Raw genomic sequence first — 24,713 nt, 5'->3', positions numbered from 1 at the left:
CGGGCCTATAAAGCAGTATATCTTTGCTTTCAAACAACAAAATAGTCGAGGCATCAAAAGCATAGAAGTATTTTTAAAGATTTTTTGTAAAAGTTTTCATTGAAAAAGTTGCCTTGTTCGTCGTTTTTCCACCTGAAAACACAAGGGTTGGTATATTTAACATGATACATTTTGAAATAAATACACACTTGATCAATGTATATAGATATAAGAACAGAAACATTCCTTTATACATCGTAATTACACAGAAAACAAAGTTGTATCGGCTTTACATCCGCCATGTTGGCACTGAGTTAGGGTCGCTGAACAGAGTTAAGATTATCCGGGTACATGGCGTGTTTGACAGGTTAAAAAATAGCACAATACCAAGACTACTTGGCAACCTGTTAGTTCTCCGGTGTTTATAAATATACGACGGTGATAGGAAATCCATGTTTTGATCTATATCCGGTATTGGTAAAACCCATTTGCTACTATTTTTACATTTAATAGTTTGACAACTGAATAAGAGACGAAATAAATTATGGCAGAAATCTAAATGTTTAGGAACCTTTGTACTTTTATTTTTGCTGTAAAAGCGTGGACTATAATTATTTAAATTGCATAAATGCAGTTTAATATGGTATCACGAACTAATTTTCTGAAAAATAAAAAAAATGGACTAATGCTTCAATCTGCGCAATTACATTTCTTTGGATAACTATACCTTGGGTAGCAAACTGAACTACATGAATATAGTTGTGTGTTTTTCAAACTACATTTGTTTACAGTGATGACAATAAAGTGACTACGGATTTTAACAATATTGTGAATCAACAGTACGTTTATCTCGTTTTATCAGGTAATTTGTTCAATAATAAAAAACCTGGCATTTTAACCGAACAAGCAGCAATCACACAAGACTAAGTAAGTGTAACTTAAGAAATGATAAATCTGTTGCTATCTGTTATCAGTTAATAAAATATTGACAGGAGTTAAGATGCGTGATAAATAATCTGACTAAAGTTCTCGATCTTCCTAAAAATTCATTTGAAGCTATAATATTTTTTTCTTTAGAGTAAAAGTTTCGTCATATTATGAACATCTTTAAAAAAGTGAAATCAAGAGACTTTCACGCCAGAGTCGGGAATCGAACACGGGCCGCTGCGACAATAAATATTTTCCTGCACACTTGACCAATACACCACAGAATAACACGTAATTATCGATGGTTGAACATAAATCTTTATAGGAGAGATCGCCTAGACGTAACGCATTAACACCTGTTTATCTGGTGGTGGGCTAAACAAATATTTTACATCGTTTGTGTACGGGATCGGAATTTTTAATTTCTAATAACTTTTTCGCTAATTTATGGATTTTAAAAATTCAAAAAGTTTTGAAATGCTTACGATTTTCAAATTTTCTCATTTAAATATCTTATTAAAATGGAAAAAAAATAACATTTGAAATGACATATGATTTTATTAGCGGCTTAACGATGTTCCAAAGTTTTAGAAAAAACACTGTATAAGTTAGGCGTTCATAATTAATCCATTTTATTTCGAAATAATAATTCAAAGTAATCAATAAATTGCTTGTTTTATATCCTTTCCATTGATCAAAATAATTATTGATATAATTTGTGTTTTAAGAAAGTTTAAGCCGTTAGAAAAACATCACTGTTTACAAAAAAATGGACGCTCGGCGTCTGCTCACCCGACCTTTGTATTATCTGTTCTAACAATAGAAAATACAACGGATTTGTATGCAAACACAATCTGTCCTATATAAATAGAGAACGATAACGAAAACATTATCGGAAAAGTCGATTATGTCTTTATTGCTAATTCAGGGTTTACTTCATGGTAAATAGGGGTTTCTTTATAATGGTCAATACGATTCAAAAGTATTAATGGATCGCGATAATTTTATTTTAACGGTACTTGGTAAAATCCAAAATCAGGTAAAGCAGGTGCATTTTCTGATAAGTGGTGTTAATTTGTATATTGTAGTATATTCTTTACTCCAGACACGATGCGTCATTCCATAACAGATTTGTAGTCAAGTGGATAGTGTGTTGGATCTCTATTCATTTTATGTTTGTATGGTGTAGGTTCGAGTCCTTCTTTTAAAAAATGATTTTACTAATTCTATTTTTGCAGATCTTTTTTATATCATCTTTTGTATTTATTTTTGCTTTCATTCTTGCAAGAGTTTTCTCTATTTATTTTTCAATGTTAATAGATTTAATATCGATTCTAATATGAGATCCTCCGAAAAATATTAATATGTACTTAGTATAAGTGCACAAGAAAATCATGATACAAATAGTTTTACCTGCATTCTTCTCCAGGTAAAAACGTGTTAGAAAATTTAAAAAAAGTAGCTCGTCCCGTATTCGAACCAGCACCGTAAGCTTACAAATCATACGTGTTAACAACTAGACCACGCCGCTATTTACATCGGTTTTGCGATATAAGATATTTGTCATGTAATGTTTCCACATGATTCCCTATTTCATTGTTATGGGTTGATCCGGTATTAGTAAATAAAGGCCACAGTTATCGCGGTTTGTTAATAGTACAACTAGTTTGTCACGAATAATGGTTTTACTACCCAATTCCCATTTTCTCAATAATATCATGTAACACGTTATTGTTACAAATATCTTGCGGGAGTGGTAGTTAAGGTAGATTATCTCCGGTATCTCTTACAAACGCTTTTCAATTAGGAATGGAAAAATAGGAAACCAACTAATTCTATTGCGTTTATATAATTTACATAATTATTAGATAAATTCCGGGACAGACCGATTTCTAATGTTGGCAAAACTTGTGGTCCAACCCTTTTGTATTATCACACCTTTGCAAAGTTACCGAATATTTCTTAATGTACGAGGGTTGTCCCAGAAAATCGCGAACATTTTTATTATTTCGAAAATATGCGACACATCAAATAATTATATTAACTGATATTATTTCATTGTATACCTTGCAGGACTATAGAGTTTAAAATTAAATATCTGTCATATTATTTGAGTGTTTTTTAAATAATGGACGGTAGTCAGTGCTAATCGGCACACGCTTTATTTTCCTACTACGAAAAGGAGTGGCTTTCTTTTAAATTCGTGTAACTTACCCAATAGACATCTCACAGCATTTTACATCGTCGTTAACGGCAGTGTTTCACGCGTAATTATCACGTGCGTTTCAAGTCTTTGACATCACTAACGTTCAAATAGTGACGTTTGAAAGTAATGATCGCACACCATTTCAGAAATTGCGACGTCAGATAATTTCGCGGCCCAGGAAGTATTACTCAAATTTTGCGTAGATCGCGGTTTGACTCCTTCGCTAACAAAACGAGAAATGGAAAATTCGGAAAGTTTGGCAAATATTAGCAGGACACTTGTCTTTACGTGACAAACACGTTTTAACGAGGGTTACGCGAGTGTTTCAAAGATAGGGCAACATAAAATTTCAATACTTTCTTCGCCGCAAACTAATTTGACGTCGCCATTTCTGAAATGGCATGCGACAATTACTTTAAAATTTACGTCACTGTTCTAACATAAGTGATGTCAAAGGCTTGAAACGCAACATAATTACACTGCAAACGTTGCTGTTAATGTTGAAATAAATTTTGATGTTGTGAAATGTATGATATCGGGTAAGTTACATGAATTTAAAATGAAGCTGTTTAATTTTAGAGTGGGGAAAATTGAGCGTGCGCCAACTAGCACTGACTGCCGTCCATTATTTAAAAATAAACTCAAATAATATGACAGATATTTAATTTTAAACTCTATAGTCCTGTAGAGTATACAATGAAATAACAACATCAGTTAAAATAATTATTTGATGCGTCGTTTATTTTTGAAATGATATAAGAAGATCGCGATTTTCTGGGACAACCCTCGTACAGTAGCATTATACATGTATATGTCTTGATGTAATGATAGTGCGCTGTGTGTATCTGTATATTATTGTCTTTATGTACACTTACCATAATGTCTTGTGTGATAAATTGATAATTACAATAAAATATGATTAAACTAAAATCTATTAGATATAGAAAACTGGATTTGGTCTTCTTATAAAGCTTTATATTTAACTATTAACAATTACGTAATTACACGGTGTATATACATGTATACATATCGGATCCTTCTCTGGAAACAAGTTCACTCGAAGATGTAATGCAGGCAGAGGATACTGGCTCGGATGAACATCGTACATAAGGTTTAGGTGTATATCATCAAAACACAGAAATATTTGATATAATAAACGAATCACATCTTTACCAATATTTTACATGACAATTACATGTTCTGCCGTAATATCCCGTACCACGGATACTTAAAATATTCTGAAAATGTTGCCCTCTTTAAAAATGAGTGCCATTTGCCATACATAATTCGCTGTTATTGACCCATATATGAAATAATGGACGGACGTGTTTTTGCCACTGGTCATTAGATTGGAAATAAAAGTGTCTTTTTCATTGAATCAACTATGTTTTGGACTTAAATTTTATCGTTAAAAGTTAAAGTGGTTGTGTCTTAGTCAATGTATTACTTATGGCAACCGGCATTTGTGATTTAAATGATAAAAAACGGAAACATAGTAGTGACAATAGCAGTCAAACGGATTTGAAAACCCCGCGTCATGGCGGATCGCCTAAGGTAACAGTAAATAACAGTGTTAGTTTGAGTGACGCTCTGCACAAAGCCAATTTAGTGTTACACGATGATTCTATTTCTGTAATTCCTGAACTAGACAATTCTGTATTTGAACATAGCGATATGGATTCTGCAAGCAGTCAGACACAGGTCACCAAAGTGACACGGTGACTGAGAGCCAGAACGTCAAGGACAAGGGTGATAGTAATAGTACAGATTCTACGGATATTATGCAATTCCTGAAACGTATTGAATCCAAGATATGTCGAGTAGATGAGAGGTTGAATGCTCTGGACAATTTAGAGGTAAAAATTAACAGTTTTGATGTCGAGTTTAAAAAACTATGGATTCGTATTGAAGAGCACACCAAAAACAGTAATTTCAAAATCACTGAAATTGACTGCAAGGTCGATAACCTCGAATTTTCACTCTCTCAGGCACAGAGTGAAATAAACCCAGTTACACGCAGAAAAGGTCAAATTACAGGACGATATGTTCTATTTACAATCTCAAAGCATGAGGAATAATTTGATCTTTGGTAACATAGCGGAAAGTTCGGACGAATCTCCCGTGCAAACTGAGGCAAAGTTACGCGAGTTTATGACTGATAAACTTAAAATGGCAGCTGATCTTGTGGATCAAATAAAATTTGAGCGGGTGCATCGCATGAAGCGTAACACGGTTAGGAGTGATCAATCTCGCAGGCCACGCAATATTGTTGCTAAATTTACATTATTTAAGGATAGAGAAATCGTTCGTCGTTTGAAGAGTAAACTGGAAGGAACCAACTTCTATTTGCATGAGCAATATCCGCCCGAGATTATGGAACGCAGAAAAAAGCTGATACCCAAACTCAAAGCCGCCAAACGTGAAGGCAAATCAGCGTGGATCAGTTATGACACATTGTATGTCAACGGAGTTCCGGTGCGGGATAGGGCAGCAGATTAGGGGCGCGTTGAGGATGAACTCTCTATTTATTTCTTGGAACATTAACGGCCTGAATCGTTTAAAACTTGAAGATGAGGATTTTTTGAACTGTTTATCGAAACATGATATTATCTTTTATATACGAATCATGGGGGAACTCGAAGTCGGATTTTGATATTGATGGTTATAAATGTTATAATTTCTATAGAAGTACCAGAATAGGAGGGCTAAAAGGAACAGTGGAGGCCTAGTGTTATATATTAAAAATTCTATTAGTAAAGGAGTTAAAATCGTTTAAGAATCACCATGATACTATAATTTGGTTGCGGCTTGATAAAAATTTCTTCAATACAAAAAATGACATATACTTAGCAGGAATTTATATTTGGGTCGAAAATTCGCCAGCATTCAACATGATAACAGATGATTTTTTTGAACTGCTTCAATATGACATTCATGAATTTGAACCACGTGGTGACGTCATGATAGTTGGTGACTGGAATGCAAGGGTCGGAAATGGGGACAGAAGGGATTATATTGCTTATGATAGATCGTGAATTTCATTGACAATGATGACTATTGTCCGGATATACCGATGGACCGTATATCAATGGACTCTGCGCACAACAATAACGGTATTAAGTTGCTTGATTTATGTAAATCTTGTTCGATGCGTATCGTTAATGGTAGACTTGGAAAAGACTTTTGTGTAGGCAATTATACTTATGCATGCCCTGCGGGGGCTAGTGTTATTGACTATTTGGTTGCGCACGAACGATGTTTTGGTACACTTGCGGATTTTTGCATTGAGCCTTTTTCCCATTTGTCTGATCATGCAGCTATCAACTTTTCGTTATATTGTAACACAAATACATTGAATAATAATGATAAGTATGAAAGAAAGAGTATAAAGTGGAATGACGAATTACGTAATCAGTTTCGTAACGGTATCATTTCAAAGCTTGCAGATTTCAATGCTATAACATTAAATACTGATTTTAACAACAGAGCTGCATTAAATGCTTGTGTTTCCGAATTTACGAATACTTTGCTTAGTGTAGCAGACCCTTTATTTACTAAAAATGTAACAGTGTCTAATCGGCCTAAAGTATCAAATAAATTGAGCAAACAGGCTGATTGGTTCGATAATGACTGTCAGATTGCAAAAAAATAATTATTTGGCTGCAGTCAATCGATATAATTGCCATAAAACTGATGAAAATAGGTCTAATATGTGTACTTTAAAGGGCGTTTTATAAGCGTCTTGTAAAATCTAAGAAAAGGCGTTATGAGTTTCAACGCATAAAAGATATTGAACGTTTGAGACATAGCAAACCTAAAGATTTTTGGAAATTTTTCAAAAGTAATAAGAAATCATCAGGTAACAATATTTCGCTTGATGTGTTTTATAACTATTTTTCGACACTGAATGATAATTTACCTAATTTGTGTTAATAATGACGCTGAAACCTTTTGTAATAATCACGATTTTAATGTTGATGATTGTATTTTCGAAGAGTTAGATGTTCCGATTACGGTATCAGAAATTATGAAGGTCTTACATACTCTTAAAAAAAATAAGTCTTTTGCTGCTGATCAGTTACTAAATGAGTATTTTATTGAGACATCAGATATTTTAGCATCACATTTGGTTGATATTTTTAACGGTATATTTAATTCAGGACTTTTTCCTGATAGTTGGATGGAAGGCATAATTGTACCATTACATAAGAAAAACGATCCGGAATTAGCCAGTAACTATAGAGGTATTACATTAGTTAGTTGTTTTTCGAAAATATTTACAGGTATCCTTAACCAAAGAATTAATATCTGGATTGAAAGATATAATATACTTAGTGATGCTCAGTTTGGATTTAGAAAGGGTCGTTTCGACTGTTGATGCCATTTTTGTATTAAATGCACTCATTCAAAAAGTTTTAAATAATAATGGCCGTCTTTCATGTGCTTTTATTGATTTTCAGAAAGCTTTTGATAGTATAAAATCATAATGGATTGTGGTTCAAATTATATAAACTAGGAATTGCTGGTAAAACTCTGCGTATTATTCGAGACATGTATTCTAAAGTTAAGTCCCGTATACGGGGGTGTAAGACGTATTCGGATTTTTTTGAATGTTCATTGGGCTTAAAACAAGGGAAGTAATTTCGCCCGTTCTTTTTTCTCTTTCCTAGAAGACATAGAGTTATCTTTGATTGACGGTGTCGACAACGGCTTCAATTTAGATGAGTTTACTTTTTTTTATTGTTGTTCGCCGATGACATGGTCATTATTGGTAAGAATCCTGAGGATTTACAAAATCGTTTAAATTTGTTAAAAGAATATTGTGTAAACTGGGGTTTACAAGTTAACCCAGATAAAAGTAAAATAGTTGTTTTTAGAAAGCGTGGGCCAGTTAGACGTAATGAAGTTTGGTATTATGACAATAAGACCCTCGAGTCGTTGACAGTTATAACTACTTAGGAACAGTGTTTAATTATACTGGTACATTTCTATCAAATCAAGAAACAATTGCTGGAAAGGGTCTTAAAGCTATGAACGTTCTGCTAAATAATATTAGTAAATTAATCTCTTAAAACCTAGTACTATTTTGCAATTATTTGACTCATTTGTTACGTCAACATTATGCTATGCCAGTGAGATATGGGGTTTTGGTAAATCAAAACCAATTGAAAGAATTCATATGAAATTTTGTAAATTGCTTCTTCATGTAAAGACATCTACTTGTAATTATGGTATTTATAGCGAACTAGGCAGATACCCATTATATGTAAACAGATATGTACGTATTATAAATACTGGTTGAAGGTTGTTAAGTCTGATAATATTTTTATACAAAGTTATATTATTCTTTAGTAAGTGATATTGAAATGGGTAGAACGAATTGGGCATCTAACGTTAAACATTTATTGGATAGTTACGGGTTTTCGTATGTATGGATTAATCCAGATATTGTGGATCTTAATACGTTCCATATTGTATTCAAGAATAGAGTGATTGAAAACTTTGTACAAAATTGTTACAATGGTATTAACAATAGCAGATGCTTATGTTCATATAAGTTGTTTAAAACTACATTTGGATTTGAAAACTATTTAGATTTTCTTATCACCTAAACTTAGAATTGCATTTTCTCGTCTTCGCCTTTCATCGCATCAATTAAGAATCGAATCTGGCCGTTATGGCGCTAACAGGGTTGAACATAACCAAAGATATTGTTTATTGTGTAAAAAGCGGCGATATAGAAGATGAGTACCATTTTATTATTAAATGTCCAGTATATGACACTATTAGGAAATTGTATTATCAAGCCATATTATTATCGTCGACCTAGTGTATACAAGTTTAATCAACTAATGCATAATACTCAACGTTCAGCTTTATTGAAGCTTAGTAAATTTATTTATAACGCTTTCATATTACGAAAAGGTCTTTCTGTAGCTATACAGTAGGAGTTTAATATAATATGCTATTGACATTACCTTCATGTTTACAAACATCATGATCTGCTGATGTATATAGTTTTATTTATATCTGTAGCCGGAGCTATGGTTACTTTGTCATGCAGTCGTACCAGTGCTGCATATATCCACTTAAGGTACCTCTCTTTGTCATACTGCGGCATATATTAGCACTTTCTAGTTATTTACACTCTTCGTAACTATTCATGCCTTGTTGTTGTTTTTTTTCTACAAGGCATGTTTAGGTATTATGTATCCGTGCTTGTTCTCCGTTTGTCGTACGCGCCTGGTTATCCTTACATTTTCGTTTCGGTAAGGCCTATCGCATTTCTATATTTTCTTAGTTTTTTATATGTGAGTACCTATTAGTATCGTTAATCATTATTACTCGACATACTACTGCATTTGTATTCTGACACAGTATTATACTCGGCAACTTTATCAGCATAGCACCGAAAATGATAGTCACTTGTTTTGTCTTAATTATTTCACTGGTTACTTATCTAGGTGTATATCAATGCTAGTACTGTACCCATAGCTCCGACGACAACAATGTTCCATTTGCTTTGCATTCATATATTGTATACTGTAAGTAAATATCACATGTTACGGTTGCTATTTTAGTTCACCCTCTATAAGCACATGTATTTATTTCACTATCTGATTTTGTTCACCGTCCTTAGTGACACATAAATATACTCTATACTGATGCTATGTAACGAGAAACATTATATTGTTTAAGTTACTGGAAATAAAGAATATGTTCTGTTCTGTTCTGTTATGAAAGCACTTATTTTTGTCTAAATATAGAATGACAGGTCATTGAAATCTAGTCACGCACTCTCACGCTTTACTTTAAATCATTACGATGTATTATGTACACATCTACATGTATTTGTTATCAACTGATTATACGCTTTTTCGCAGGTTGCTACCGGAACTAGATGTGGCTTTACTCAAACTTATTTGCATATCCTCATGTAGTATTGTATAAATACATTGGGTGAAATAAAGTTATCGATAGGTACGTCTGTCTGTCTGCCTGTCTGTAAAGAAATAAGAATAAACAATTGCTGAAAACTGTGTTCCACCTAGTTGGGTGAAATTTCGACACTCGTACGCAAAAAAGTACATCAAAACGAACGTATGTAGCAGTACTTTAACAAGAGCTGTCGGATGACAGCGCGCTCGACTATTCGAAGAATTGATTGAAGAATGGGGTCAAAATATTTCCATAGATTTTCAGACAAAAGAAAAAAATTGATTAAACAAAAAATGTTTCTGTATTTGTGGATTTCAATTAGTCTTGCGCTAAATGGCAATGTGTGACCATAATGGCAAATATGTTAAGTTATATGTTAGGCAAAATGTGGACTTGTATGAAACATTTTACTAATTTCCAAGTCCAAAAAGGGTCATAATTCATTCAAAATAGTTGACAGAGTTATGTACACTTGCCTACAGATGGAAATCATGTTGATATACTAGTGTTAAAAGTTTCAAAGCCACAGTTCAAATAGTTTTGACAAAAATTTCAAAGTCAAAAAAGGGCCATAATTCAGCCAAAATAGTTGTCAGAGTTATGTACTCTTGCCTACAGATGGAAATCATAATGATAAACAAGTGTTTAAAGTTTAAAAGCCATATGTCAAATAGTCTTGACAAAACATGGACATATACGAAAACAGAACCAATTTCCAAGTTCAAAAAGGGCCACAATTCAGCCAAAAAAGATGACAGAGTTATGTACTCTTGCCTGTTGATAGAGACTATAATACTGAACAAGATATAAAAGTTTCAAAGCCATATGTCAAACACTGTACACAAAATATAAACTGGTACGAAAAACTTAACCAAAATTTCTAAGTCAGAAGGGGCCATAATTCAGCCAAAATGCTTGATGGAGTTATGTACTCTTGCCTACAACAGGGCATGGTGATGGTTAACAAGTGTTGAAAGTTTCAAAGCTTTATCTCAAAAAACTTTGTCAAAATATGAACTGGTACGAAAAACTTAACCAAGATTTCTAAGTCAAAAGGGGCCATAATTCAGTCAAAATGCTTGACAGAGTTATGCACTCTTGCCTGTTGATAGAGACTATAATACTGAACAAGATATAAAAGTTTCAAAGCCATATGTCAAACACTTTACACAAAATATAAACTGGTACGAAAAACTTAACCAAAATTTCTAAGTCAGAAGAGGCCATAATTTAGCCAAAATGCTTGATGGAGTTATGTACTCTTGCCTACAACAGGGCATGGTGATGGTTAACAAGTGCTGAAAGTTTCAAAGCTTTATCTCAAAAGACTTTGTCAAAATATGAACTGGTACGAAAAACTTAACCAAGATTTCTAAGTCAAAAGGGGCCATAATTCAGTCAAAATGCTTGACAGAGTTATGTACTCTTGCGTATAACTGGACATGGTGATGGTAAACAAGTGTTGAAAGTTTCAAAGCTTTATCTCAAAGGACTTTGTCAAAATGTGGACTGGTACGAAAAACTTAACCAGGGTGTGACGCCGATGCCGACGCCGACACCGACGCCGACGCCGTGGTGAGTAGGATAGCTCTACTTATTCTTCGAATAGTCGAGCTAAAAATGGTAAGTATTAAAGGCGTTTGACTGTCCAGAAGTGGGGCCCCTTTAGGCTGTTCTTTTCCGATATTCAATGTTTATATCCGTATACTGACACTTGTTTCGTAGAATGATATACATATTTTACATGCTGTTCAATTTTCATGTGAAACAACTCTTTCTTTTTATGAGTTGGTGTTGTTTGATTTTTGTTTCTCAAAACGTAATGCTAAGTTTTCTTGAATATAGCAAATATCTTATACCTTAGATGTGAAGTCGTTGATCCCATTTACTTGTCAGTACCTTTAATATAGTTATTTTCAGCATGTTTCTTTAAAAATACCCTATTTCCGATTTCGTTAATGCACCGGATATCTCTCAGTTGGTGCAATTTTGCATTTCTCGAGATTTCACAAATATTTAAAGATAGTCTAGAAACAAACCTCATGGTCTCCTGTTCATAATTTGTCGAAACATTTATTCTAAAGAAAAATATTATTTGAATAGTCTAACAGATCTAACTTGCAGGAAGATCGAGACCTTTAAATAGTTAGATTGATGAGTTGATATGACTCTTAATTATCAAATAATAGTGTTTATCATCTGAACGCACCTAGATCTTGGGATCGGTCAAATAATGCTAACAATAGTTTGTACTTCTAACCGATAAAACGCTTAAACGTGTATAACACATTTTAACTCTGTTAAATGATATGAACTTTCATAAATTCGTCGTCTACAATTAACACTTTTCTATTAACACATTTTGCAATGAATATGGGAATTCCATAATAAATAAACAAGATTGCTATTTAATACAGAATATCCTACCACTTGTCTGGTCTTTTGGTCTAATGAGTACATTCAATATGTATTATGTGTTATAGAATTCCGCTGAAGCCAGTGCAAGGAATGTTAGGTTGTTGCACAATTCGTAACCTGTCAAGGTCTGTCTCTTTAAAACAAAATCTGCTATTAATTAGCTTGGTTGCATTTAATGCTAATAAGGATACATTTTATTAGCTCACCTGTCACATAGTGACAAGGTGAGCTTTTGTGATCACCCTTCGTCCGTCGTCCGTCGTGTGTGCGTCCGTGCGTCCGTCAGCAATTTCTTGTCTGCACGATAGTGGTTTCATTTATGATTTTATTTTAACCAAACTTACACACAACTTGTATCACCATAAGGTCTCGGTTCCTTTCTTCAGATCCCATTATGGGTTCCAGAGTTATGGCCCCTGAAAGGGCCAAAATCAGCTATTTTGACCTTGTCTGCACGATAGCAGCTTTATTTATAATTTGATTTTTACCAAACTGGCACACAACTTGTATCACCATAAGATCTTGGTTCCTTTCTTGAACTGGCCAGATTCCATTATGGGTTCCAGAGTTATGGCCCCTGAAAGGACCAGAATTAGCTATTTTGCCCTTGTCTGCACAATAGCAGCTTCATTTATGATTTGAATTTAATCAAACTTGCACAAAACTTGTGTTGCCATAAGATCTTAGTTCCTTTGTTGAACCGGCCAGATCCCCTAATGGGTTCCAGAGTTATGGCCCCTGAAAGGGCCAAAATTAGCTATTTTGACCTTGTCTGCACAATAGCAACTTCATTTATGATTTGATTTTAACCAAACTTGCACACAACTTGTATCACCACAAGATCTTGGTTCCTTTCTTAAACTGGACAGATTCCAGCTTGGGTTCCAGAGTTATGGCCCCTTAAATGTCCAAAATTGGCTATTTTGGCTTTTGCAGCCATATAGAGGCTTCATTTATGATTTTATTATGCCCCCCTTCGAAGAAGGAGGGGTATATTGTTTTGCAGATGTCGGTCGGTCGGTCGGTCGGTCGGAATGTAGACCAATCCGTTTCCGGATGATAACTCAAGAACGCTTGGGCCTATGATCATGAAAGTTGGTAGGGAGGTTGGTCCTTACCAGCAGATGATCCTTATTGATTTTGAGGTCTGTATGTCAAAGGTCAAGGTCACAGTGACCCTGAATAGTAAAATGGTTTCCGGATGATAACTCAAGAACACTTGGGCCTAAGATCATAAAAGTTGATAGGGAGGTTGGTAGTGACCAGCAGATGACTCCTATTGATTTTGAGGTCAGTATATTAAAGGTCAAGGACACAGTGACCCTGAACAGTAAAACGGTTTCCGGATGATAACTCAAGAACGCTTAGGCCTAGGGTCACGAAAGTTGATAGGAAGGTTGGTCATGACCAGCAGATGATTCCTATTGATTTTGAGGTCAGTATGTCAAAGGTCAAGGTCACAGTGACCAGGAACAGTAAAATGGTGTCCAGGCAATAATTCTAGAACGCTTGGGCCTAGTGTCAGGAAAATTGATAGTTAGGTTGGCCATGACCAGCAGATGACCTCTATTGATTTTGAGGTCATAAGGTCAAAGGTCAAGGTCACATTGGCCAGGAACAGTTAAAACGGTTTCTGATCTTCTTGTCCAAAACCATAGGGCCTAGGGCTTTGATATTTGGTATGTAGCAAAATCTAGTGGTCCTCTACCAAGATTGTTCAGATTTTTTTCCCTGGGGTCAAATATGGCCCCATCCCGGGGGTCACATGGTTTATATAGGAAAAACTTTGAAAAACTTCTTGTCCAAAACCACAGGGCCTAGGGCTTTGATATTTTGTATATGTCATCATCTAGTTGTCCTCTACTAAGATTGTTCAAATTATTCCCCTAGGATCAAATATGGCTCCGCCCTGGGGGTCACATGGCTTACATAGACTTATATAGGAAAAAACTTTGAAAATTATCTTGTCCAAACCACAAAGACTATGGCTTTGATATTTTGTAATATGGCATCATTTAGTGGTTTTCTACCAAGTTTGTTCAAATTATCCCTCTAGGGTCAAATATGGCCCCGCCCCAGGGGTCATATGGTTCATATAGACTTATATAGGGAAAACCTTAGAACCTTCATGTCCATAACTTACATCATTCAAATTTGGACCACATGTATTGTTTTGAGTGGCAAGATGAACCTTGACATGAGTTGACCTTGATTTTGACCTAGTGACCTACTTTCACATTTCTCAAGCTACAGCCTTCAAATTTGAACCACAAGCATAGTTTTGTGTACTGAAAAGAACTTTGATCTTGAGATTGACTTAGTGACCTACTTTCACATTTTTGAAGGTACAGGCTTCAAATGTGGACCGCATGCATAGTTTTTTGTTCCAAAATAAAATTTGACCTTTATTTTGACCTAGTGACCTACTTTCACATTTCTCAAGCTACAGCCTTCACATTTGAACCACAAGCATAGTTTTGTGTACTGAAATGAACTTTGATCTTGAGATTGACTTAGTGACCTACTTTCACATTTCTGAAGGTACAGGCTTCAAATTTGGACCACTTGCATAGTTTTGTGGTTTGACCTTGATTTTGACCTAGTGACCTACTTTCACATTTCTCAAGCTACAGCCTTCAAATTTGAACCACATGCATAGTTTTGTGTACTGAAATGAACTTTGATCTTGAGATTGACATAGTGACCTACTTTCACATTTTTGAAGGTACAGGCTTCAAATTTGGACCACATGCATAGTTTTTTGTTCCAAAAATAAAATTTGACCTTGATTTTGACCTAGTGACCTACTTTAACATTTCTCAAGCTACAGCCTTCAAATTGGAACCACAAGCACAGTTTTGTGTACTTAAATGAACTTTGATCTTGAGATTGACCTAGTGACCTACTTTCACATTTCTGAAGGTATAGGTTTCAAATTTGGACCACTTGCATAGTTTTGTGTTCCGAATAAAATTTGACCTTGATTTTTACCTATTACCTACTTTCACATTTCTCAAGCTACAGCCTTCAAATTTGAAGCACATGCATAGTTCTGTCTATCGAAATGAACTTTGACCTTGAAATTGATCTAGTGGCCTGCTTTCACATTTCGCAAGCCACAGCTTTCAAATTTGGACTACATACACATGGTTTTGTACCGAAATGAAATTTGACATTGATTTTGACCTTGAGCTAGTCTTGAAATTTGGAACATTAAAAAATGGCTCAGTGGATGGCGCCAAGATCACTCTGTAATCTCTTGTTAGGTTAATAGGTTAAAGGTCAAGGTCAGATTAAACCAGAATGGTAGAACTTTTGTTTACAGTGAGCATATAATTTCTTTTCCTTGTGCAATTACTGAATGCATCAAGAGGGGCATTTCGTGTTCGACGAGCTCTTGTTTGATACAAACTTCCAAAATATCTTCAACAACAATAAATCTTGGATGCCATGACAAATCAGATCCATTCGTAATTTCCAGAGTTATTTTTTATCTGATTACCTCCCCTGATTGTAGTCAAAATGGATTTATATCAGTAAGTACTTACAGGACTTATTTGAAATTTCATTATTGTCATTAGTTGGACCGAGCCAATCAGGGTAGATAACTATGGACTGATTTAATGTCAAATTACCTCCCTTTATTTTTGAAATTAAAATGGGTATATCTCCGTAACTAATAAAGATACTGATCTGAAATTTCATTTATGTTAACAGATTTATTTGGCAGATCCTTCTTTTGTTAACTTACAATAATTTTCTTTCGAATTACTTCCCTTTTCTGTTACTATAAATAGCCTGATTTTAGTAACTTTTTTATTATTGGCCGTAGGGAAAAACCGAGACCACTTTTCTGTGGTACAACATGGATGGTACCTCCAATTTTTAGGTGTATTTTGACATATCTGTACCTTGTAAGAATTTTGTTTTTCTTTTTGGTTAAATTTCTTTCCTTTGTTGTTCCTGTCCTTTGGACTTAGATATTTTTTCTGAGGACCTTCTTGTCCTCAAGTACAATGATAACAGGTGAGCGATATAGGGCCATCATGGCCCTCTTGTTAATTAAGGTACGGGTCATTTTATTCAGAATTGTTACATGCTGTTACAAATATCATAAGAAACAGACAGTTTGTCATTACAGTTGCCTTAACCATTTTCTTTGCTTCAGATTAAGATGACAGACAAGTACTATCGTTTAGTGACCTTTTGGTTAACATATGTCCAGGTCCATTGCGTAAATTATTCTTGAAGCTTGCCGCGGCAGATCCAAATCTACCAACACCGTACTCTACACTAGATGCATATCTACTATTTCGGAATAAAGACATCATGAAACTCAAATCAAAGAAATTATTAACGCAGGACCAGACAAATATGTTAATTCCTCCTCAAGGTCAAGGTCAGACGAACATCAAAAAGTGGGATTTGACGTTATTATCACTTATGTTAACGGAAATGTTCAAACAACAACTTCAATTGACAGAAGTAACAAATATAAATGTTATAAGACGTATCCGAAACAATTTGCAACATATCTCAGGTACATGCCAAATAACAGAAACGGAGTTTGTAAATATGTATCAACAACTGCAGTCAATCATTGTCCAGCTTGCTCTGTCTGCGAAAGGTCAAGGTTATGCAGACAAAATTAAACAAGATATCGAGACTGCTGCAAACAGTGCCTTGGTAGATCTAGGGGATGTTCTAAGACAATGGTATATGGCCGAAATTAGCAAACTTAAAGACGAAATAGAACAACTTAAAGATAAGATAGATGAAATCCAAGAAGATACAACGGAAACGAGGAAGACTTTGAAGAAAACAACTGTGAAACGCACACGATCTGGGGGTAAAATCACTAAACGCTTCAAAACTGTGGATCATATTCTTGAAAATATGAGAGGTTGGTTTTATTTTTTTAACAGTATTTGCATAGTAGATCTATAACAGTTAGCAGATTTTTTAAAGGTACAAACGATATAAAAACTTTTACGTATCTTTATCCTTTTAAACTGATATGATCTCTCATCCATAGCTTTAAAACTGACGCAAAATATATATTTCAATTTCTAAATTAGATTTAAATATAATTCTTGATCCTAGCTGCCATTTGAGATTGTCAAGTTTTACTAACGTTTGAGATAAAACTGACACTGGACACATAAATACATGGTAGATGCATCTTACTGTAGTTAATGCTATAATTACTCTAGAGGTTTCTTATTCTCTACAAATGTCAGTTTTGTTATAATGTTATAAAGTGTATAACACTTTTAGGCAGTTTTTGGTCTCTCATAAAAAATGAATTAGAAAGCGACTTCCAAAGCCCTCCAGAAGCTACAAGAATTACCAGTGAACTTGAAGAACATCACCTAGTGGTGGTTTCTGGGTATGGAAAAGGCCTTTACCTACAGACAGCACTTTCTGTTATCGACAGTCGTGACTATGACGAAGATAGATGTGTGCTAGTTTCAACTCCTCCTGACTGGCGTCACATTGGTGCTGAAGATGCCGACCTAGTTGTATTTCTCCATCCCTTTGGAAAGAACCAATTCGACGATGACAAAGCTAAATCCATGAATGCTGTCTTAGATAGTATCAAGTCATCAGTGTCAGTAAATGACGAAGACGAGTTATTTGATGTCATCATAATAACAGACCAGTCCATTTTAGACGAATGTAAGAAACATTTCAGCCATGACTTGATAGAAAACCCAATCATTGTGTACAAACCAACAACAGAAGACACTCCTGTTGATCTTGTTGAAGGTAATTCATGTTTTTTCGATTTATCTTAATAAGATATAAGTCCAATAAGGGTGAAATGGGATCGGTTAGTTCAATACGGATCAAACATGATCGGTTAGTTCAGTTATGGTGAGACAGGATCGGTTATATCAATAATAGTGAAACAGGAGAGGTAAGTTCAGTTAAAGTGCTTTGGGATAGGTTAGTTAAGTAAGGGTGAAACTGGGTCGATAAGTTTTATTAGGGTGACATGGGATCGGTTAGTTTGATGGTCATTTTGTATTCTGGTTATAACTTTGGAAACAAAATATATTGTTGGATGTCACCCTTACAGAAATATAATAGTTTGCTGCGAACACTTGTTGCGATCATGCAGCGAATATCAGGCGAACATGCTGCGAACACTTTTGATAAAACTGGTGTAATGTTCGCGGGATGTTCGCTCGGTGTTCACTTTTCACATGCAAACAAGTTGCCGCGAATTTCCCGCGAATAAGTAGTTGTGAACTTACCGCGAACAAGTTGCTGCGATCATCACGCGAACTAATTGCTGCGAACATGCCGCGAACTAGCTGGAAAAAAAAACATCACTGCAAAATAAGATTCACATAAAAAGTGCACAAATGAATGAATTAATAGGAATAAGGGATATAAATTACTGAGTAACAATGTCTGAACTTGTCAATGTCTGAACTTTTTCACATTTTGAATTTTAATGATAAAATATGTTTGATTTTTAACTGTTAATTGTAAATTCAACAACATTGTCTCAGTGCATGTATTCATTTCTTCCCAATGTTTTTTTTTCTTATTTACATTGCTTATTCGACGTTATGGGAATATAAGTCTCTGAAAATCTGATATGCTAGAAAATGTCGAAAACCCGTTATGAAGTAAGTGGATTTTATATGAAATAAAGAAGAGCTGGATTTAATGGTGTTCAGCCTTAATAGAACACACCGCAGAAGTGCCGCTGTTAACTTATTTTTAACCTTTTGTCTTATTTACGGTTCAACTAGGACTTCAAGTTAATCGTTCGTCCGAAATAAAAATGAATTCTATTATATACCAAAAGTATACAAGAAAGATTCATGCTTTGTGAATAGGGGCAATATAGAGATTACTGTGTTACATAAGTCTTTTCTTGGACAAATGTTTTGGTTGTTTTGGCAACGGAAACAGTAAAATGCTGTGTATAATCTGCATTCTGAAATCTATAATGTAGGTGACTAAGGTCTATGAAACTTCATCAATGAATAGAAAACATTACATTACATGATAATAAAAATAATGGTTTCTGTGAACCACAACCTTGAAATAATTATCTTTTAACATAACCTCATTTTCCAACAAACTGCATTTCTGTGAAACTTCATACACACGCTCCTGCATATAAGATTTCACAGGTGCTGACCTTAGTGAAATAATAACTTTAATTTTGTATGTAAAGGGGACACCTACTTGAAATGTCAATGTCATTGCAAGCAGAGGATTTGTATGGCATGGTAATACTTTTCTATCATGTTTATTCTTCATGTTTTAAACAGTTTATAACATATATTGTTTCATGTGCTAATGTTGATAATTTGTAGCCGGTCAGACTAATAAAGTAATGCTTAGGTGATTTCTCATATTGCAATAAACGTACTTTAGACACAACACTTGGCGGCGTCTTTGATGCTTGCATCAATGAATTTCCTTGTAAGTTATATGTATGACTACAAATCTGTCATAGTTATACGTGTTAATAATCAAACTTAAGAAGCTTAGAAATTGTCATAATAAGGTTTATATTTCTTTTTAGATATTAATCTGATTCAGCTCTGTAAAAGTTTAAACATCTATTTCGTTTTCATAATTCCTTCTGTTTATTCAGATACAATCAAACTTGTCTACAAAGACTACCCTTGGGAGAGCCAAAATGTGGTCTTTATTGGGAGGTGGTCTTTATTCACAGGTTAAATTACACTGTAAATGTTAAAATCGGAAACAAAACATGTGGTCTTTAGAGCCAGGTGGTTTCTGTTCAGAGTTGGTGTTTAACACAGGTTTGACTGTATATGAGTATAGATATTAAACATAAATTTTCTGACTTACCACAAATAAGAATCTATTAAATTCCCATCAACCTCTAAGAATCAGTGCACATTCACTTATGAAAACTGTAGATGTAATTCTTACAGATTTCCCTGTAAACATGTCCAAAATATATGGTTGTAATTAACTTATCAAACTCATACTGTGACCTTACAGATAATGTTAAAAAATAATTGATCTGCAATTACCTGCTCTTATTAAAGCTCTTCATTAACATTTTACCAAAAGATTATAATCTTCTAAGTTCTTCTCGTGATCATGCCGCGATCATTGGCCTTCCTGCGAATAGGTATGCTCGCGGCTTGTTCACAGCCTCACAGCATGTTCGCGACATGTTCGCGACATGCTCGCAGGGCTTTTCTAATTTCGCATATAGGTTAGTAGTCGTGTTCTCTTATTCTCTCTATTGGTTGTGTATATTGTTTTACTTATTTCATATTTTTACAATACTTTCTCTGGGAAGATTTATAAATATTCTAGCTTTTATAAATACAAAATTAAAAACTGAAGAATATTGTATTGGCACGTATACATGTAGCAATTTCTATTTTAGGTGAAAGTGCAATGTATCAAGTCGGAACAGATCCACATTACAGAAACTTGTTGGGTAAAATTTTAAATGACATTTAGTAAGGTCAATATCAATGATCAATAAGTTTCATAATTGAATCAAACAACGCTCGGGATTTTTTTTCAAGTAAACATATTTTATTTCTGCCAGACCTATTTAGCTATCATTAATTGATACGGTTATTGTTGCTATCAATAATATTGACACTTTAATTATAGCATAAACTGTATTTATGTTTGTGCCAATAAAATTTTCATCTGTGTTTTTCTGTGTGATGTCTATAGTAAGTCATGTCATACTATATGTTAAACATATAATATTTGCCAGAATATTGCATTAGTCAGACGTAAAGGAAACATGTCTAGGTTTATTTTGTGATAGTTGATGTCCTTTCAATCTACATACCCGTGTTAGTTGCGATCTTTGTATCACATTTTGCCTATATGTTTATCCGCATTCTTCTACGTTTAGGCGTTTTACAGTTATGTTTTGAGTCAAGCGGCGTTGCGACCATTCTTAACTTTCTCAAAACCTTTTGTCGTCGATTATCTTTAAATTGGATCTGCAGTTAAATTTACAAAATTGTAAATTCTTTACTTAGCTATCTTTAAGCTCTTAATATTTCTGGCTTGTAAACTGTAAGGATCTGCTCCATTAATATTACAGTACAATCTATAGCATATTGCAAACATCACAAAATGCAACTGGTGGACAACAACCTTAAAGAGGACGCGTTAGTGCTCTTCCGGTCCAAGAAAGTTATTGTGATTTCCGGTCCACGTGGTAGTGGTAAAACAACGCTTGCCTTATCACTTCTGTCGTCATATCAAGAAGGCCATTATCTCATACTGACCGAACCGGGTGACTTAAGATGCATCCGATTTGGTGTAACTTGTGTTGTTGTCATCGAGGATCTTGGAGGAAAGTACACGTCCGAAATGGCTGTCGTTCAGAAATGGCTGCGGAAGTTTGACATGCTCTACTCGGCGGTGAAGGACGGCAAGTTGAATATTATCATCACGTGCGTTCCTGATAAGCTGAGTGGTATTGCAAAAAAATCAAAGCATCCGATACTCGAGGCGGTCTTAACACTACCAAAAAGACGTGTAGTTAAAATAAAACAAGAGCCATCCTCAGATGCGTATGGAGGTATATATTACATTTCATTATACTTCAAGTAAATGCTCCATGTCAACTTTCGAACAAGGATTTGTTTTGAATATATAGATATGTATATATATAATGACATATATGAAATATATAATTTTTTTGTAGTTAAAACCCTCTACCGAGTATCATTCCTATGAGATGACTAGTGGATTCAGTCGTTTATAAACATTTTTCAAAACAACAGTTCCAATCTAAAACTAACGAGTTCTTTCTGTTGAATTAATTATACACGGAAAAAAATGATATTGCTATTGCAGATTCTGCGTTTTATAAATATTTTAGTCTGTGATCGTCAGAGTAATAAAACAAACAACACAGGCTTGTTTGGGTGATATGTAAAATTGTCAAACCCTTAAAAAATAATAACACCCATGGCCAGCACATCGGGTGCTATTATATTTCTCAGATTGACAATATCCCGCATTACCTTCGCTGGCCTATGTTATGTATATAATTCTCATATCCTATAATATGCCATCATTTAATAGACTACCATCCTAGCCCCTTGCCAACCGATGCTTATGTTCCGCAATCTGTGCACATGTTCCAAAAGTACATTTTTACCGAACTGTGCGTTTTAGATGAGAACTATGCGATAGAAGTGGTTTAGAAAATGAATGATTCATATGACTTTAGTAAAAAAGAAAAAAAATACTTGTTAACTGATCAAACGAAGTCTAACATTAAATAGCAAGCGCACAGCCTAGCAGTTCTGCTTTCATGCAGTATGCATCCTGTCCTAATTAAACGCCCTAATACATAGAACTAAATTTTCTGTTGAATGACTCCATTTAAGGTGCATTGTATTTCTATTTGAAACACTAGATCTCTTATATTTTCAAAGGGCGTAACTTTAATTTCGACATGGTCTCTTAGAGGGGGATATATGATTGAATTTTAGTATGTAGCATGTTTTGTTAATACTCTTGAACACAATTCATGCAAAAGTTGTCGCTTTTTGCCAACGCTCGGACAAGGTAAAAAAAAAATCGACACTCGAAAACATTCCCTTGACGTTACTCTCCTGTTCTTTCATATAAAACATAAACTGTTTTGCCCTAATGAATTAGGAGTCTGTCCCGAAATCGCCTGATCGAAAGTTTCAGTCACCTCAGCGTCGGCTGTTGTTAATGAAGGGAGGCTGCTTGGTGAGCAGCCAGCTAATGAAATAATTATTACCAAATTATACCGTTTGCCTACATGCCTAGTGCCTTGCAATTAAAGATATATATAAGTAATGCTTATCAATGCCTGTAGGTGTCTTACTAGCCAAACCTGACTGGTCCTTTCAGTACAGGTGATACTATAATATGCACACACTACTTCACTAAACCTGTAAGTTCTATAAAAACGTACATGTATTTTCTTGTACTGCTGTGAAAGGGGTACAGCTTATTTCTTTATCTTTATATGATATTGTCTCGCTTTAAATATAAACTTGAATAAGATGTCAATCGGTATCTTACCTTATCAGTAAATATCTAAAATCTCAAAATGTGTTTGTAGAAACTACAACTTTGTCTATTTACATTTACATTTCAGAGAAATGTGCAGAAATTACATTTTCAAAAAGGTAAATATATTTTTGCAATTGAAACAAGTGACTGAGTGTTGCAGTGGTAAAGCGAACGTCCCCTACCGGTGGAACACTTTGTTAGTGTTCGTCCCATGTGGTTGTTGGTAAGAATGTTAGTCAACTACACTATAGTACTATAGAATCGTATGCAGGGAAACCGGAGCTTTTGTGAATGTGAATGAGCCTAGCAAAACTGCACTAAAAGTGTACGGCTTTAAAAGTCCACCACTAAGTCAAGTAGGGACATGAGACAGGGGAACATTTCTGTGTGATAATGAAAATCCTTCAATGCAGTTAAAAGCTATGGAGCAGAACGCTTTATACTTGATCTTCAATGGCAACATAGATGAGTTCTACAGGCAAAACACGCAGCAAATCATCTGGTTAGTGGGAACAGGTGTGTGAATGCAAGGCATGTAGAAGCAAAGGAACAAAAACTATTTTGACTTTAATTTCAAAAGTGACCTTAACCTTTGACCCCAGGGGTCATTTATGCGATGCATTGTCTGGTAAGAAAATCCTTCAATACATATAAAAGTTATTGAGTGGAAACATATTTTTACATGACTTTAGACAGTGACCTTTAATTGACAAGCCTAGATCATGTGTTAGCGCATTGTCTCATTATGGAGAACATTTCTTGTTAAATCCTAATTTGAAAGAAACGGACGTATTATTGAATGACGCGTGCGTACGTCCGTTCTTCCGTCCGTCTTTCCGTCCGTCCTTCCGTCCGTCCGTCCGTCCGTCCGGAGCCATATCTAGGAAATGGTTAAGAATATTTATTTAAAATTTCATATACGTGTTCACCACTATGAGTTCTTGCGGCCCATCAAGTTTCAGTCAGATTGCCCAAGTAACACCAGAGTTATGGCCCTTAGAAGTTTCTAGTGTTAACTATATAGGATACTATAAATATGGCAATTTCTGCATCATAACTTTTGATATATTTCACCTAGAACTATGAAACTTAAACAGAATTCAGATCACCATAATGTGGTTGTGTACACACAATTTCGTTTGGATTTATTTGTAAATTTAGAGTTATTGCCCTTTAATTGTATAAAAATCCACATATTTGT

The 24,713-nt window shown here is 34.7% G+C and overlaps 2 protein-coding genes across 2 annotated transcripts; both read left to right on the top strand.

Annotated features, from left to right (window-relative positions):
• Window positions 1-512: 512 nt before the first annotated feature.
• Window positions 513-24,262, top strand: LOC128551590 (uncharacterized). The gene is made up of 6 exons (XM_053532487.1): window positions 513-841; window positions 16,638-17,372; window positions 17,747-18,238; window positions 20,868-20,921; window positions 21,552-22,034; window positions 23,598-24,262. Exons 2-6 carry the CDS (start codon window positions 16,799-16,801, stop codon window positions 23,630-23,632), a joined length of 1,638 nt encoding a protein of 545 aa, XP_053388462.1. The 5' UTR covers window positions 513-841; window positions 16,638-16,798; the 3' UTR covers window positions 23,633-24,262.
• Window positions 5,180-5,611, top strand: LOC128551589 (uncharacterized). The gene has a single exon (XM_053532486.1). It carries the CDS (start codon window positions 5,180-5,182, stop codon window positions 5,609-5,611), a length of 432 nt encoding a protein of 143 aa, XP_053388461.1.
• Window positions 24,263-24,713: the final 451 nt, after the last annotated feature.

Source organism: Mercenaria mercenaria, unplaced genomic scaffold (assembly GCF_021730395.1).
Source record: "Mercenaria mercenaria strain notata unplaced genomic scaffold, MADL_Memer_1 contig_1283, whole genome shotgun sequence".
NCBI lineage: Eukaryota > Metazoa > Mollusca > Bivalvia > Venerida > Veneridae > Mercenaria > Mercenaria mercenaria.
Note: the sequence above shows the minus strand (reverse complement) of the source record. Positions and strands in the feature narration are given on the sequence as shown.